Raw genomic sequence first — 14236 nt, forward strand, 5'->3', positions numbered from 1 at the left:
AACTAAAGCTCCCAGGATTCTTTTGGGGGGAAAGCTATGGCTGTTTAAACTGACATCGTTGTATTTTAAAGGTGTGGTGTGAATGTGGCCAGGCTGATTGAGAGGGAGAACTGAGCTCCTTTCTGCAGGATCTCGCACTTCCCGGTTCCTGGACTGGGCCTGCTTTTAGCAGCTTGCTTGTCAGAATTGCAGAGCAGAGAGCTTGTGTTGCATTTGCTCCTGGCAGGCTTAGTGGGGTTGGGTGAGGTCGCCAAGAGGCTGGTGAGAACTCGGTGCTAATTAACCGGAGATTTATGACAGGGGCACTTTTCAAGGGAGAACTGCAAATGGAAGGAATGAAGTAGAGACAGAGAAGAATGCCGTGCAACTCATTGCCAGGATCGCTGTGGAAGTAATCTTAGTGTAATTCAGTGGCAAGAGGGCATAATTTGCAGAGAGAGAGAGAGAGAGAGAGAGAGAGAGAGAGAGAGAGAGAGAGAGAGAGAGATTTACGTATAAATTATAGAAGCTCTGGGACGCGGGTGGCGCTGTGGGTTAAACCACAGAGCCTAGGGCTTGCCGATCAGAAGGTTGGCGGTTCAAATCCCCACGACGGGGTGAGCTCCCGTTGCTCGGTCCCTGCTCCTGCCAACCTAGCAGTTCAAAAGCACATCAAAGTGGAAGTAGATAAATAGGTACCACTCCGGCGGGAAGGTAAATGGCGTTTCCATGTGCTGCTCTGGTTTGCCAGAAGCAGCTTAGTCATCCTGCCCACATGACCCGGAAACTGTAAGCTGGCTCCCTCGGCCAATAAAGCGAGATGAGCGCCACAACCCCAGAGTCGTCCGCGACTGGACCTAATGGTCAGGGGTCCCTTTACTTTTTTAAACAAGCTCTACTCTCTTGGGGGCCCCCAAAAAATTAAAGGGAACAAAACCCTGGATGTACATTTCCAAAATATAAGATAAAAAACACATAAAATAAAACCTACATACAGCAACCGTGTTTTGTGTTGTGTAGGCTCCTATGATGTAAGCAATGGGCCCCGCCTGCTAGCCTGCTCCCTAAAATATCACTGGTGGGCTCATTTCTATATATAGGGTGCCTACATTCTGCATGGTTGCATGGCAACCTGTACAAATGGCTTTAGATACCTATTAGGTCCATAAATTGAGACGCAGGTGGCACTGTGGGTTAAACCACAGAGCCTAGGATTTGCCGATCAGAAGGTTGGCGGTTCGAATCCCCGTAAAGGAGTGAGCTCCCGTTGCTCGGTCCCTGCTCCTGCCAACCTAGCAGTTCAAAAGCATGAAGTGCAAGTAAATAAATAGGTACTGCTCCGTCAGGAAGGTAAACGGCGTTTCCGTGCGCTGCTCTGGTTCGCCAGAAGCGGCTTAGTCCTGCTGGCCACATGACCCGGAAGCTGTACACCAGCTCCCTCAGCCAGTAAAGCGAGATGAGCGCCACAACCCCAGAGTTGTCCGCGACTGGACCTAATGGTCAGGGGTCCCTTTACCTTTACCTTTAGGTCCATAAATTACCATATAGCATATATTCAGCACAAAAACAGTGACAATTTGTTGTTGACAAAGGACAGCTGGACATATAAAGGGCCCCATTACCTTCAGGAACTTAGGGCCTCTTCAAACCCAAATACAGCCGTGCACACACACACACAAACATACATTCAGTTTATGGCAGAGGGAGCTAACACTGCACACTGTCTGGTTTATTGTTGAAACTCCCATCTGTGAGGTTTTCTCTTCTTCCCCAAAATCACCACTTTACTTTTAGAATGGTTGACTGTTAACTGCTCTTTTGTGCAAAAGACATTCAATTTCCTCAAAAGTCTCCGCATCCCAGTTAAGGCAGCAGAAATCAAAACAGTATCGTCGGCATACGAAAGAACTGAGAGCTTGACATCCTGAATAGAAACAGGAAAATATTCTAGACCTCTCGGTTCTCAAACATTGTCATTTATATAAAAATGAAAAAAGAAAGCGTGTGAGGACTGTCTGGTTGAAGGAGCTGTGTATGTTTAACCTGGAGAAGAGAAGAAACAGAATAGATGTGATTTGTTGTTGTTTAGTCGTTTAGTCGTGTCCGACTCTTCGTGACCCCCTGGACCAGAGCACGCCAGGCACTCCTGTCTTCCACTGCCTCCCGCAGTTTGGTCAGACTCATGCTGGTAGCTTTGAGATAGATGGAATAGCCATCTTCAAAGATTGGAAGTGTTGTCACGTGGAAGGGCAAAACCAAAACCAATGCATTAAACTGGCAATAAAGAAGATTCCAGTTTTACAAAAAAAAACCTGGAATCATTCCTTCTTGGGATTCTAACTACCAATATTCGAAAAGAAAGATAGAAATTATTTTTCTATGCTGTAACGGTCGCTAGGATATTAATAAGTACTGGAAGGGTAACCATATACCGACTAGAGAAAAATGGCTACAAAAGCCGAGCGAATACTTGGAACTCGCTAAGTTGACTGAAGCCTTATGGAGCAGGTCAAATAAAATAGCCCAGAAGGAATGGGAATGCCAAAATACCTAGCTATCGAGTCAAGGTTCAACAACCAAGATTTGGTTGTGTTTGGAATAACCCGTAAGTGGGGAAATGTCTCCTTATACCAAGATGAGGAATATATAGAAATACGGAGAAATTGTTTTAGTTCTAGGAAATGAACCACCGTGAGGTCGATGGAAGGCAAAAAACCAAAAGTATAATAAAAAGAGATGTACCCCAGAAGGGTCAGTATCTTGGTAGAGAAATGACATTCTGGGTTGTCTATTATAGTTACCTTGTATTATACTTACGTTCTTACTTTTTGCGTTTGCTCTGTTTTGCTCTGTTTTCTTTTTTGTTTATTTAATTTTTTTGTATTCAGTTGAAATATTTGTATACTTTGTTTTGTTTGCATCTGCATAATAATTCAATAAAAATTTAAATTAAAAAAACCATTGAAAGATAAAATAAAATAAAATAAAGGAGATTCTGACCAGCCATTGGCATAACTCCTCTCATAGAATTACAGCACTGCAGAGTTGGAAGGGGACCCCCAAGGCTCATCTAGTCCAGCCCCCTGCCAGACAGGAACCACCGCTAAAGAATCCATGACAAATGACCACCCAAGCTCTGTTTAAAAACCTCCAATGAAAGAGAGTCCACCGCCTCCTGAGGGAGACTGTTTCACTGTCCAACAGCTCTTACTGCCAGACAGTTCCTCCTGATGTTTAGTGGGAACCTCCTTTCTTGGAACTTGAAGCCATGGATTCGAGTCCTACCCTCCAAAGCACGAGAAAGCAAGCTTGCTCCATCTTCCACATGGCAGCCCTTTAGGTATTTGAAGATGGCTACCCCATCTCCTCTCAGTCTCCTCTTTTCCAGGCTAAGCACACCCAGTTCCTTCAACCATTCCTCTGTTAGATTTCTGTTATGCCACTGTGCAGTTTTTGGAGTCGCAAGACTCTGTTGACATTCCAGACTGTTGGAAATCTCACGGGAGATGGATGTTGAAGTTACTGGTTTCCTGTTTTCTTTGCTCTTGTTGTTCTCTGTCTCTCACAGAGAGCAGACACATATTCTTTTCTGTCCTGCGTAGTTAGAAATAAACGTAGCAATGTAGCACATATTTCTGGCTCGGTGTAGTGGTTAAGAGCGGTAGACTTGTAATCTGGTGAACCGGGTTCGCTTCCCCGATCCTCCACATGCAGCTGCTGGGTGACCTTGGGCCAGTCACACTTCTCTGAAGTCTCTCAGCCCCACTCACCTCACAGAGTGTTTGTTGTGGGGGAGGAAGGGAAAGGAGAACGTTAGCCGCTTTGAGACTCCTTCGGGTAGTGATAAAGTGGGATATCAAATCCAAATCCAAACTCTTCTGTTTGGGTACTCTGCGTAATGGGAGCGTACCTGAAGTCTCATTAAAGGCTTAGGTCGTTAATCACCGTCGGAGCAGAGGTTGATGGATTCCAAAGATACGATGAGGAGGAGAGCCATTACAACTCGGTCATATGGAAACTTGGGTTTCCAGACCCTTGATCATCTTGGTCGCCCTCCTCTGCACTCTCCCCAGCTTGTCAACATCCTTCTTAAACTGTGCTGCCCAGAACTAGACATAGAATCACAGAATTGTAGTATTGGAAGGGACCCCGGGGGCCATCCAGCCCAATCCCCTGGAATATAGGGATCCTTTTGCCCAATGTGAGGCTCAAACCCACGACCTTGAGATTAAGAGTCTCATGCTCTTCCAACTGAGCTATCAAGAAGAGAGAGAGAGAGAGAGCTCTTAATGTTCGGCCGATCGGCTGTTTGTGGTCCTTCGTTCTCAAAGGGTTGCATCGATGGTCTGCTGCAGCACTTTTACTGCTGCCTAGTTTGGATAAGCTGTCAAGGTTCTGAGAAAATGGGGTGATAAACGGTGACACAAGCTCAGCTTCCAGCAGCTGCATAAAGCAGACCCAAGTTATATTGCCCCCAGGCTGCATCAGTGGCCATAAGGCGGGGAGAAGTGCCTGTTGCTGCCTCACGAGTCCGTGTCCAAGGCCAGATCCGAACCAGAGGCTTCTGTCACTATCCTATGTCACTGCTGGTGCCCTCCATCTCTGCAGCCCCTGTTAAGAGCCCGTTTTCTGGGCTGGCTGGCTGGCTGGCTGGCTGGCTTGGGCCTTTCCTTCCATGAGTCAGAGAGAACTCTAGCAGGTGGGAGCTTCTGCTAGGCAAAAGGACCTTGAGGCAAGGGCTTTGGGATGACGGGGAGCGAGGAGCACCCCCCCTTCTCTGCATCTCATTATCCTTATCTCCCTGGGACTGTAGTTATCTGTCCCTGCTTTCTCCAACTCATTTGTGTCTAACTCTCTGCTCGCCTCGCGCAGGGAAGCAGAGAAGGCACTCACCCAAAGCGTAACCCAGGGGTCAGCAACCTTTTTCAGCCGTGGGCCAGTCCACTGTCCCTCAGACCTTAGTGGGGGCCGGACTATATTTTTTTTTGGGGGGGAGACGAATTCCTATGCCTCACAAATAACCCAGAGATGCATTTTAAATAAAAGCACATATTCTACTCATGTAAAAACACCAGGCAGACCCCACAAATAACCCAGAGATGCATTTTAAATAACATGACACGTTCTACTCATGTAAAAACACGCTGATTCCCGAACCATCTCGCTTCATTTAAAGACTTTCAGAGACTTTGAGACTAACAATTTCATTTTGCATTTATTATGGTTTGAAGGAATTCTATAAAGATTATCTGTTGCTTATGTACATGGTCATTGTGTTCCCTAGATATTGCTGACAAACAACTCTTGCGGTCAGAAACACCTTCCTGATGAAAGCTGACCTTGAAATTGTTGCTTTTACACTCTTCCCTTCTCCTTTTCAGGTACACTGCAGTCAACTCTCTGAATCGGATGAGCTGAACCTTCGCGCTTTAGAGAAGCACGTAAGTATTATTATTATTATTATTATTATTATTATTATTATTATCTTTGTGTGATGCTACTCACCAGTACGGAATACCTTAAACTCTTTGTGTGTCTGCTGCTACCAACAGTGCTTTGATCAAGATATTTTTTACCCTTGTCCTTGTTACCCGTCGACCTGCTTTAGACACCATTTTAATGTGGGGACTCTGCTGCCATCTCTTAAGACTCACCTTCCATCATCTTTCTCCCTGGAAGACATTTACATGTGTTAGCGGATAATATGCCATCTTTTTGAGCGGGTGGAGATTTACCAAGTTGTTACTCCAACATCTCATCTACCGCAGTGAACATAAGAATATAAGGAGAGCCTGGTTTCTGAATCAGGACAATTCCCCCTGGGTAGTCCAGTATGAGGGGACGCAGGTGGCATTGTAGGTTAAACCACAGAGCCTAGGACTTGCTGATCAGAAGGTCGGTGGTTCTAATCACCGTGACGGGGCGTGCTCCCCTTGCTTTGTCCCAGCTCCTGCCCACTTGGCAGTTTGAATGCACGTCAAAGTGCAAGTAGATAAATAGGTACCGCTCCGGCGGGAAGGTAAACGGCGTTTCTGTGTGCTGCTCTGGTTCACCAGAAGCGGCTTAGTCATGCTGGCCACATGACCCGGAAAAACTGTCTGTGGACAAACGCCGGCTCCCTCGGCCAATAAAGCAAGATGAGCGCCACAACCCCAGAGTTGTCTGCGACTGGACTTAACTGTCAGGGGTCCTTTACCTTTACCTTTTTATCACTTCACCTCTCAGCCTTCTCTTTTCCACTTTCCAGCTTGTATGATATCCTTCTTCTGGGAATGTTGTGGGTCACAGAAGAGGATATATTGATTAATATTTTCCTTCCTAGCTTGCACTAGCAAGCTTCTTCACAGAGCAGAACGTATTCCCCTGTTACACAGCAGGAATCTGGTTGCAGATTCATTAGAATCTCTTAAGTTCTATTATTCCTGGTAAGACCCCTTTGATTCCCTCCTTAAAAGAACAAAGACACAACAGTCTTGTTCATAAGTAACAAAAAGAAGTTTACTCACGATCAGGCAGATCACAGTGAGATTCATCCCTGAAGGCAGGCTTTAGGCTTAAGGTTACAAATATGCACAAACAGGTTTACCCCATATGGGAGATAACCCAGGGACTGCTGGCTGAGAGTGCGGTCCAGGTGAAGCAGGAAGCAGGCAGGACAAAAAGAGAAGGAAAGGGAAGATGGCTGCGTGACTTGGCCTTTTACCAGGTCTGGAAAGGTCACGCCCACCTACCAGTCACATGCAAAGGAAGGATGCTCCAGCCAGGAGGAACAGGAAGTTCAACTGGCTGGACCAACATCTCCTGCATATCCACTCTAGGCAAACAAGGAATGTTGTACTTGACTGCTCCAGAGGATTACATCCCACACTTCTTAAACTGGGGTTCCCAGAATTGAACACAAGACTCCTATGAGATAAGCTGTGATTCCTGCATTGCGAGCGTTTCGAATAGGTGACCCTTTGCATCCCTTCCGACTCTATGATTCTAAGTCCAATGTCTCATTCATCCTTGCCCTGTCTCCCTCCTTAGAGCACCTTCCCTCTTAACAGGCCTCTTGTTTAGTCGTTTAGTCGTGTCCGACTCTTCGTGACCCCCTGGACCAGAGCACGCCAGGCCCTCCTGTCTTCCACTGCCTCCCACAGTTTGGTCAAACTCATGCTGGTAGCTTCGAGAACACTGTCCCACCATCTCGTCCTCTGTCATCCCCTTCTCCTTGTGCCCTCCATCTTTCCCAGCATTAGGGTCTTTTCCAGGGAGTCTTCTCTTCTCATGAGGTGGCCAAAGTCTAGGAGCCTCAGCTTCAGGATCTGTCCTTCCAGTGAGCACTCAGGGCTGATTTCCTTCAGAATGGAGAGGTTTGGTCTTCTTGCAGTCCATGGGACTCTCAAGAGTCTCCTCCAGCACCAGAATTCAAAACAGGCCTCTTACGGAACAGTAAAACTCAATCCATCCACATCCCTAGCCACACACAAACCTTGCTCTCGCCTCGCGGATCTGAAAACTCCCGTCCGGCTTAATCAGCCGGCAACAGGAGACTAGAATAGTTGACACGGAGAGACCTGTGCGGGAGTGTTGCAAGGGAACGCCAACCCTGCCAGGTGGAGCGGGTGGGAGGCTGCTGCGAAGACGGAAGCGTTCAAAGCCGCTCTCCCTCTCCATCTGCCTGCGTTTTCTTGATGCTGTGATAATGAGGAGCCCCCTGCCACTCAAGAGACAAGGCGCTGCTGTTGCAAAGATGAGCTCCACACCCCAGGAAGTTGTGCTAGTGCTGCATTTGCAACCTGGGGTGGCGGGTTGCAGGATTCAAGCCTGCCTAGAAACCTCATCCTCTGATCATCAAGGTTTCGGACATTTTCGACTCACAGCTGTCCATGGAGGCGCAGGTCATTTCTGTGTCCAGGGCACCGGTCTACCAGCTTCTTCTGCTACGCAGGCTGAGACCCCACCTGCCCACTGACTGTCTCGCCAGAGTGGTGCATGCTCTGGTTATCTCCCACTTGCAATGCGCTCTACGTGGGGCTACCTTATTATTTATACCCCGTCCATCTGGCTGGGTTTCCCCAGCCACTCTGTGTGGCTTCCAGCAAAATATTAAAATACAATAATTCATCAAACATTAAAAGCTTCCCTAAACAGGGCTGCTTTCAGATGTCTTCTGAAATTCAGATAGTTGTTTATTTTTTTGACATCTGACGGGAGGGCATTCCACAGGGAGGTCGCCACTACCGAGAAGGCCCTCTGAAGAATGATCATGATAATAATAATAATAACATTTTATAATGATAAGGGGAGAAGGGCAACTTAACTGGGGGTGGTGTTGTGCTTTGGGCCTCACTCCACTGCAAAGTTTCTGTCCTTCGCACCCAGAGTTCTTTGCTCCATCTGTTTCCCTTGCCTGCTTGCAAAATGCAATTCCTTGCAGATCCTGGTGTCCTACAAGCGGATCCAAGCCCTGCAGAAGCTGCAGCCCTGGCCGCAGGTCAGCCTGTCCACCAGTTCCTCCCAGAATTCTCTAGCAAAAACCGAGGGGCCTCCCAAGAACAGCTACAGCGACTTGGACCGCAAGATCCTCCAACTGTGCGGTAAGGGTGCGAGGCAGCCAATGACATGCTCTGATTCGGATAGATTAAAATATACTGTACAGTGGTGCCTCGCAAGACGAAAAGAATCCGTTCCGCGAGTCTCTTCGTCTTGCGGTTTTTTCGTCTTGCGAAGCAAGCCCATTAGGGGCTTAGCGGATTAGCGCTATTAGCGGGCTTAGCGGATCAGCTGATAAGCGGCTTAGCGGGCTTAGCGGATCAGCTGTTAAGCGGCTTAGCGGATCAGCTGATAAGCAGCTTAGCGGATCAGCTGATAAGCGGCTTAGCGGCTTGGGGGAAAGGGGGGGAACTGCAGGAACTCGCAAGATATTTTCGTCTTGCGAAGCAAGCCCATAGGAAATTTGTTTTGCGAAGCACCTCCAAAACGGAAAACCCTTTCGTCTAGCGGGTTTTCCGTCTTGCGAGGCATTCGTCTTGCGGGGCACCCCTGTACATTATTTTATATATCATATTCAACCATTGTTTTTATATTTAGGGGTGCCATATTTCCAAAAGTGAACATCCGGACAGAGTTATTCAGCTCCCCACTTCCCGCCCGGACATTTTGCCGATTTCTGAAACTTCCCACTGGATGTCGTTTTCCTGGGCCGAAAAACTCGGACATATGGCAGCCCTATATATATATATGCAATTATTTTAATTGTTTTTATATACTGTGGGAGGTGGGGTCAGTCTGGATGATGCCCCGAGTCCCTCCCAATTCAGGGAGGTTCCTGTACCCAAGTGCTGGTTAGGGAGGATGCTATCACTGAACTGGTCAGACCAGTTTCTTTGTAAGACCTTAGCTGGCTGCTTAAGTGTCCTCATTTGCATCCCAAGGAAGAGGCCAGGTTGCAAGAGCTACAACTAAGTGAGGGGGCCATCCTGATGGGCCTTTCCTCCACCCCCTCGCCTATCTGCTAGCTAGGAGAACACTACAGTGGTACCTTGGTTCTCAAACTTAATCCACTCTGGAAATCCATTCCAAAACTAAAGCGTTCCAAAACCAAGGCACGCTTTCCCATAGAAAGTAATGCAAAATGGATTAATCCGTTCCAGACTTTTAAAAACAACCCCTAAAACAGAAATTTAACATGGATTTTACTATCTAACGAGACCATTGATCCATAAAATGGAAGCAATAATCAATGTACTGTACTATAAAATAAGAGAGTATTGTAGTTGATAAAAATTAAAATTATATTTTTTTCTTTACCTGCACCGATGATAGTCATTGTTTGGATGGGGGGCAGTCACGCAAATCAATCAGTAGCTGAACTGGGTTCCACACAGTCACAAAAACAAATTAACCAAAAAAGCCTCAAATTAACCGAAAAAGCCTCAAAAACGCAAAATAAACAGCCAAAACAAAAGCGCCAAACTTAATCCATTCTGGAAGTCCTTCTGAAATGTTCCAAAACCAAGGCGCAGCTTCTGATTGGTGCAGGCGCCCCAGAAACAATAGCCGACAGCCGCATGGGATGTTCGGCTTCTGAAAAACGTTTGAAAACCGGAACACTCACTTCTGGGTTTGAGAAGCAAGGTACCACTGTAGCAGGAAAGTGTGAGAGAGCTGTGAGAGCTGGGGTTGAAAGCAGGCTGGGAGCTGGAAACGCAGAGACTTGCTCGCTCTGTACTGGACCCAAAGCTCCCGCTCATGGAGAAGATCTTTTGCGGCGGCGATGCAGTGAGCCCCTCCATCCCTTGACGAGGTTGCAAGTAAAACCATAAATCCTAAAAACACTGCAGCCTGTGCTGACCTTCATTCCAGGGAAACCGAACCTGAGCAAACGCCTGAAAGCATGGGAGACTCTCACCTCTCGGAGACCAGGCTGGCCTGAAACACATATTCTTCTATATGTTTTTTATGAATCAGTTCCGGGTTCCTCAGCGGAAGTGATTCAGAAATGAAATAAGCAGTTCTGGTTACGTTTGTTAATCTCGTAGCAGGAACTCACAGCTCCCGATCTGTTGCTTTTGCAGGCGAACTGTACGACTTGGATGCAGCCTCACTCCAGCTCAAAGTTATTAATTACGTGAGTATTTCATAGAATCCTAGAGTTGGAAGAGACCACAAGGGCCATCGAGTCCAACCCCCTGCCAAGCAGGAAACACCATCAGAGCACTCCTGACATATGGTTGTCAAGCCTCTGCTTAAAGACCTCCAAAGTAGGAGACTCCACCACACTCCTTGGCAGCAAATTCCACTGTCGAACAGCTCTTACTGTCAGGAAGTTCTTCCTAATGTTTAGGTGGAATCTTCTTTCTTGTAGTTTGCATCCATCGCTTCGTGTCCGCTTCTCTGGAGCAGCAGAAAACAACCTTTCTCCCTCCTCTATGTGACATCCTTTTATATATTTGAACATGGCTATCGTATCCAAATATATATTGGCTATCATATCCAAATATATTTGACTATCATATCCAAATATATTTTGGAACCTGGCTGTCATAATCATAGAATCGCCAAGGTGGTATCCCCAAGTGTCATCTAGTCTGACCCTCTGCAATGCAGGAATCTCAGCTAAAGTACCCAGGGCAGATGGCCACCCAACCTCTGCTTAAAAAAAAGAGAGTCATTGCTTATTTCCTGCTCGATCCCTGCTGGGGGAGAGGGGTCCTTTTGTCTTCCACAGACACCTAGGAAGCCGTTCCCAGCTAAGTGAGAAGGGAATGACGCCCTATGGCTGTGACAACCTTCATTTCCTGCATTGCAGTGGGTTGTACTAGATAACCCCTTTGGGTCTCTTCCAATTCCATGATTCTATGGAGAACAGAAGTTGGAAGGTCTGGGAGCGGCTGGGATGTGGGAGGCTTCCCCCTCCTGGGAATGGCTCACTTTTCTCTCTCCCTCTCTCGCAGCTGAAGCAGGAGACCCAGTCGCCATGTTGCTGCCTCCTCTTGGTTTCTGAAGACAACCACCAGCTATTCTGCCAGGTCAGTGCCTTCGACCCGGAAGCTTCCTGCCCTAAGGGAATCACTGCTCCCGATTATTCCCCTATGCAGAGATTTTGCAAGGCCGCCTAATTTTTGAGCTATGCTGTAGATCAGACTAAACCACATAGAGCACCATGAATGGCCTACCGGGATATTTTTTATTATTTTTATCCATTGCCCCATGTGCAAAGACAGCTGGAACGGCAGGGCCTAAGTCGTGAAAAGATTCTAGAATTGTTGGGATGTTAAGACCAAGTAACGACCCAGAAAATCATATAGGAGTACCTTGTGTAATAGCCTCACTAGATGTTCACAAGGCTTTTGACAAAGTTGATTGGGATTATTCATTCCAATTACAGTCATACCTCGGGTTACAGACGCTTCAGGTTGCGTTTTTTCGGGTTGCGGACCGCCGAAACCCGGAAGTACCGGAACGGGTTACTTCCAGGTTTCAGCGGTTGTGCGTGCGCAGAAGCGCTAAATTGCACTTTGCGCATGAGCAGAAGCGCCGAATTGCAACCCGCGTGTGCACAGATGCGCCTCTGCGGGTTGCGAACATGCATCCTACACGGATCATATTCGCAACCCGAGCGTCCACTGTAAGCGGCAAAGGGGTGGGTGGGAACTGGGTCCTGATCTCTGGACAGCAAGATCAGTGCCTCTCTCCTGGACAAGACTGGAGAAAAGCATCACAGCAGCAAAGTCACGTCCTGCGTACTGGAAAACTTTTTCTCTGTGTTACGAAACGTGCCAGACAACCCACAAATCCCAACTTCCAGTGCCAGATTTATGTATAAGCTAAACAAGCTATAGCTTAGGGCCCCACTCTCTTGGGGCCCCCCAAAAAAATTTAAAGGGAAAAAACTGGAAGTACATTTCCAAAATATAAGATAAAAAATAAACAAAATAAAACCTACCTACAGCAATGGTGTTTTGTGTTGTGTAGGCTCCTAGGACGTAAGTCATGGGCCTAGCCTGCTCCCTAAAATATCACTGGTTTGCTCCTTTCTATATATAGGGTGCCTACATTCTGCATGGACTGGCTGCAAGGCGACATGTGCAAATGGCTTTAGATACCTGTTAGGTCCATAAATTACCATCTAGCCAACACAAAAAACAGCCACAGTTTGTTGTTGACAAAGGACAGCTGGACATATAATGGGCCCCATTACCTTCAGTAGCTGAGGGCCTCATCAAACCTAAATCCGGCGCTGCCAGGAGGCATTTTGTATGTGTGGCTGCAGGCTCAGTGATGGGCGCAGACGAGGACATTTGTGACTATCAGACTTTGAAAAGCTGGAACCGAAGGTTCAAGTTTGCCGGTTTTGTTGAAACTAAATAGCTTTGTCACTGTTTTGAGTTTCTCTATGTTGTTGTCTTGGTGGGTCATGCAAACCCCTGTTCTGAATAATGTCTTTTGTAGGGTGGGGGGTACTGGGGATGAATTTATGGAACTACTTATTCCTCCCTAAGGTCATTGTCTTATGAAGAATTTGTCGGACCATTGCAGCCACCTCTTCCATTAGATTTTATCCCTCACTGGGTAGAGGACCCCCAAAATTGGAAGGGACTTGGTGCATTGTGCAAGACTGACCCCCCTTAAAAACCTAAAACAGTATATTCCATCCCCCTCTGTTTCTGGTGATCAGGCACCATTGGTTATGCAGCCAAAACTGGATGATCTATGCAGAAAAAGGGGTAGTTCCAGGAAGTCTAGACCAGTGTTTCCCAACCGGTGTTCCGCGGCACACGAGTGTGCCGTGAGACATCGGCTGGTGTGCCGCGAGATGCCTGGAGGGAGGCGGGCGAGTCGGGCGGCGAGAGGCGGGGCGGCGGCGGCGAGGAGAGGCCGCGCCTCCTGCTGCTGCCTGGCGCTCCTCCTCGCAGCCGGCAGCGCTGCCTGGGCGCCTCCGCGCGACTCTGCCTCGCTGGGTTTGGTCTCCCAGCAGAGACGGGTCACACGCGCCCCTCCCTCCCTCCCTCCCTCAGCCTGCGCGGAGGGAGAGCCAGAGAGAGGCATCGCTCCTGCGCTCCGAGGCGGATTGAGCGCAGCTGAGAGGAGCTGCCGAGGGAAAAAACTTTCACTTTTGTGCGTCCCTCCCGGCGTGACGCTGCGCGCTGACGTCACGGGGCGGGGCTTTAATGGTGGTGTGCCGCGAGATTTTTTTTCAGTAAACAGGTGTGCCGTTGCCCAAAAACGTTTGGGAAACACTGGTCTAGACAACCTCTGAGATTTTAAGAAGTGCAAAAAATTGGGGTGGGGGAAATTAAGAGGGGAACCCCAAAATCACACCAGTGAGAGCTGAACATACTTTGTGGCCACAGAGAGCTGTCAGAATGGAGTAGTTGGAAGGTATCGCTGTACGCTGCAACATTTTGTTGCAGTTCCCACTTGTGTGTTATCTTTAGGTGGATAATATTTCAAGTGATTGCTGCTCCCTTCCACCCAGCCGACCATTCAGTGAGATGTTGGTCTACAAGCCTTAAGAAACAACCTGTGGCTCCTAGAGCACCTGAGATTTAAATGCTGCTGCGTCCTTGAAGATGGGAAAGCCTTTGATTCATTCCTGTTTCCCACATCCCTGTTTTCTTGTTTCTTGCAGGTCGTTGGAGACAAAGTGTTGGAGGAAGAGATCAGCTTCCCTGTGAGTGGATTATCATCATCATCATCATCATCATCAGTGCTTTTTTTCCTAAAAAACTGTGCCTTTCAGTTTAGGAGGCATCTCTTCTCCTGAAGA

At 47.6% G+C, this 14236-nt stretch overlaps 2 protein-coding genes across 5 annotated transcripts in view; one reads left to right on the forward strand and one right to left on the reverse strand.

Annotated features, from left to right (window-relative positions):
• The window catches only part of PDE2A (phosphodiesterase 2A), a 393922-nt gene that overhangs the window by 337039 nt on the left and 42647 nt on the right, over positions 1–14236 (forward strand). For all 3 annotated transcript variants that reach the window (XR_014525169.1, XR_014525170.1, XM_083499374.1), the window contains 5 exons: positions 5361–5420; positions 8402–8561; positions 10542–10594; positions 11421–11495; positions 14099–14140. Coding sequence is in view for 1 of the 3 variants with exons in the window: in XM_083499374.1 (XP_083355500.1) it covers positions 5361–5420; positions 8402–8561; positions 10542–10594; positions 11421–11495; positions 14099–14140 (390 nt within the window). In the remaining 2 variants the exon portion in view is untranslated. The remainder of the gene's footprint in view (positions 1–5360; positions 5421–8401; positions 8562–10541; positions 10595–11420; positions 11496–14098; positions 14141–14236) is intronic.
• ARRB1 (arrestin beta 1) overlaps positions 1–14236 on the reverse strand; it is a 558582-nt gene that overhangs the window by 292263 nt on the left and 252083 nt on the right. The window lies entirely within an intron of this gene.

The sequence above is a fragment of the Podarcis liolepis genome (genome assembly GCF_965112155.1).
Source record: "Podarcis liolepis genome assembly, chromosome: 4".
NCBI classification, from domain to species: domain Eukaryota; kingdom Metazoa; phylum Chordata; class Lepidosauria; order Squamata; family Lacertidae; genus Podarcis; species Podarcis liolepis.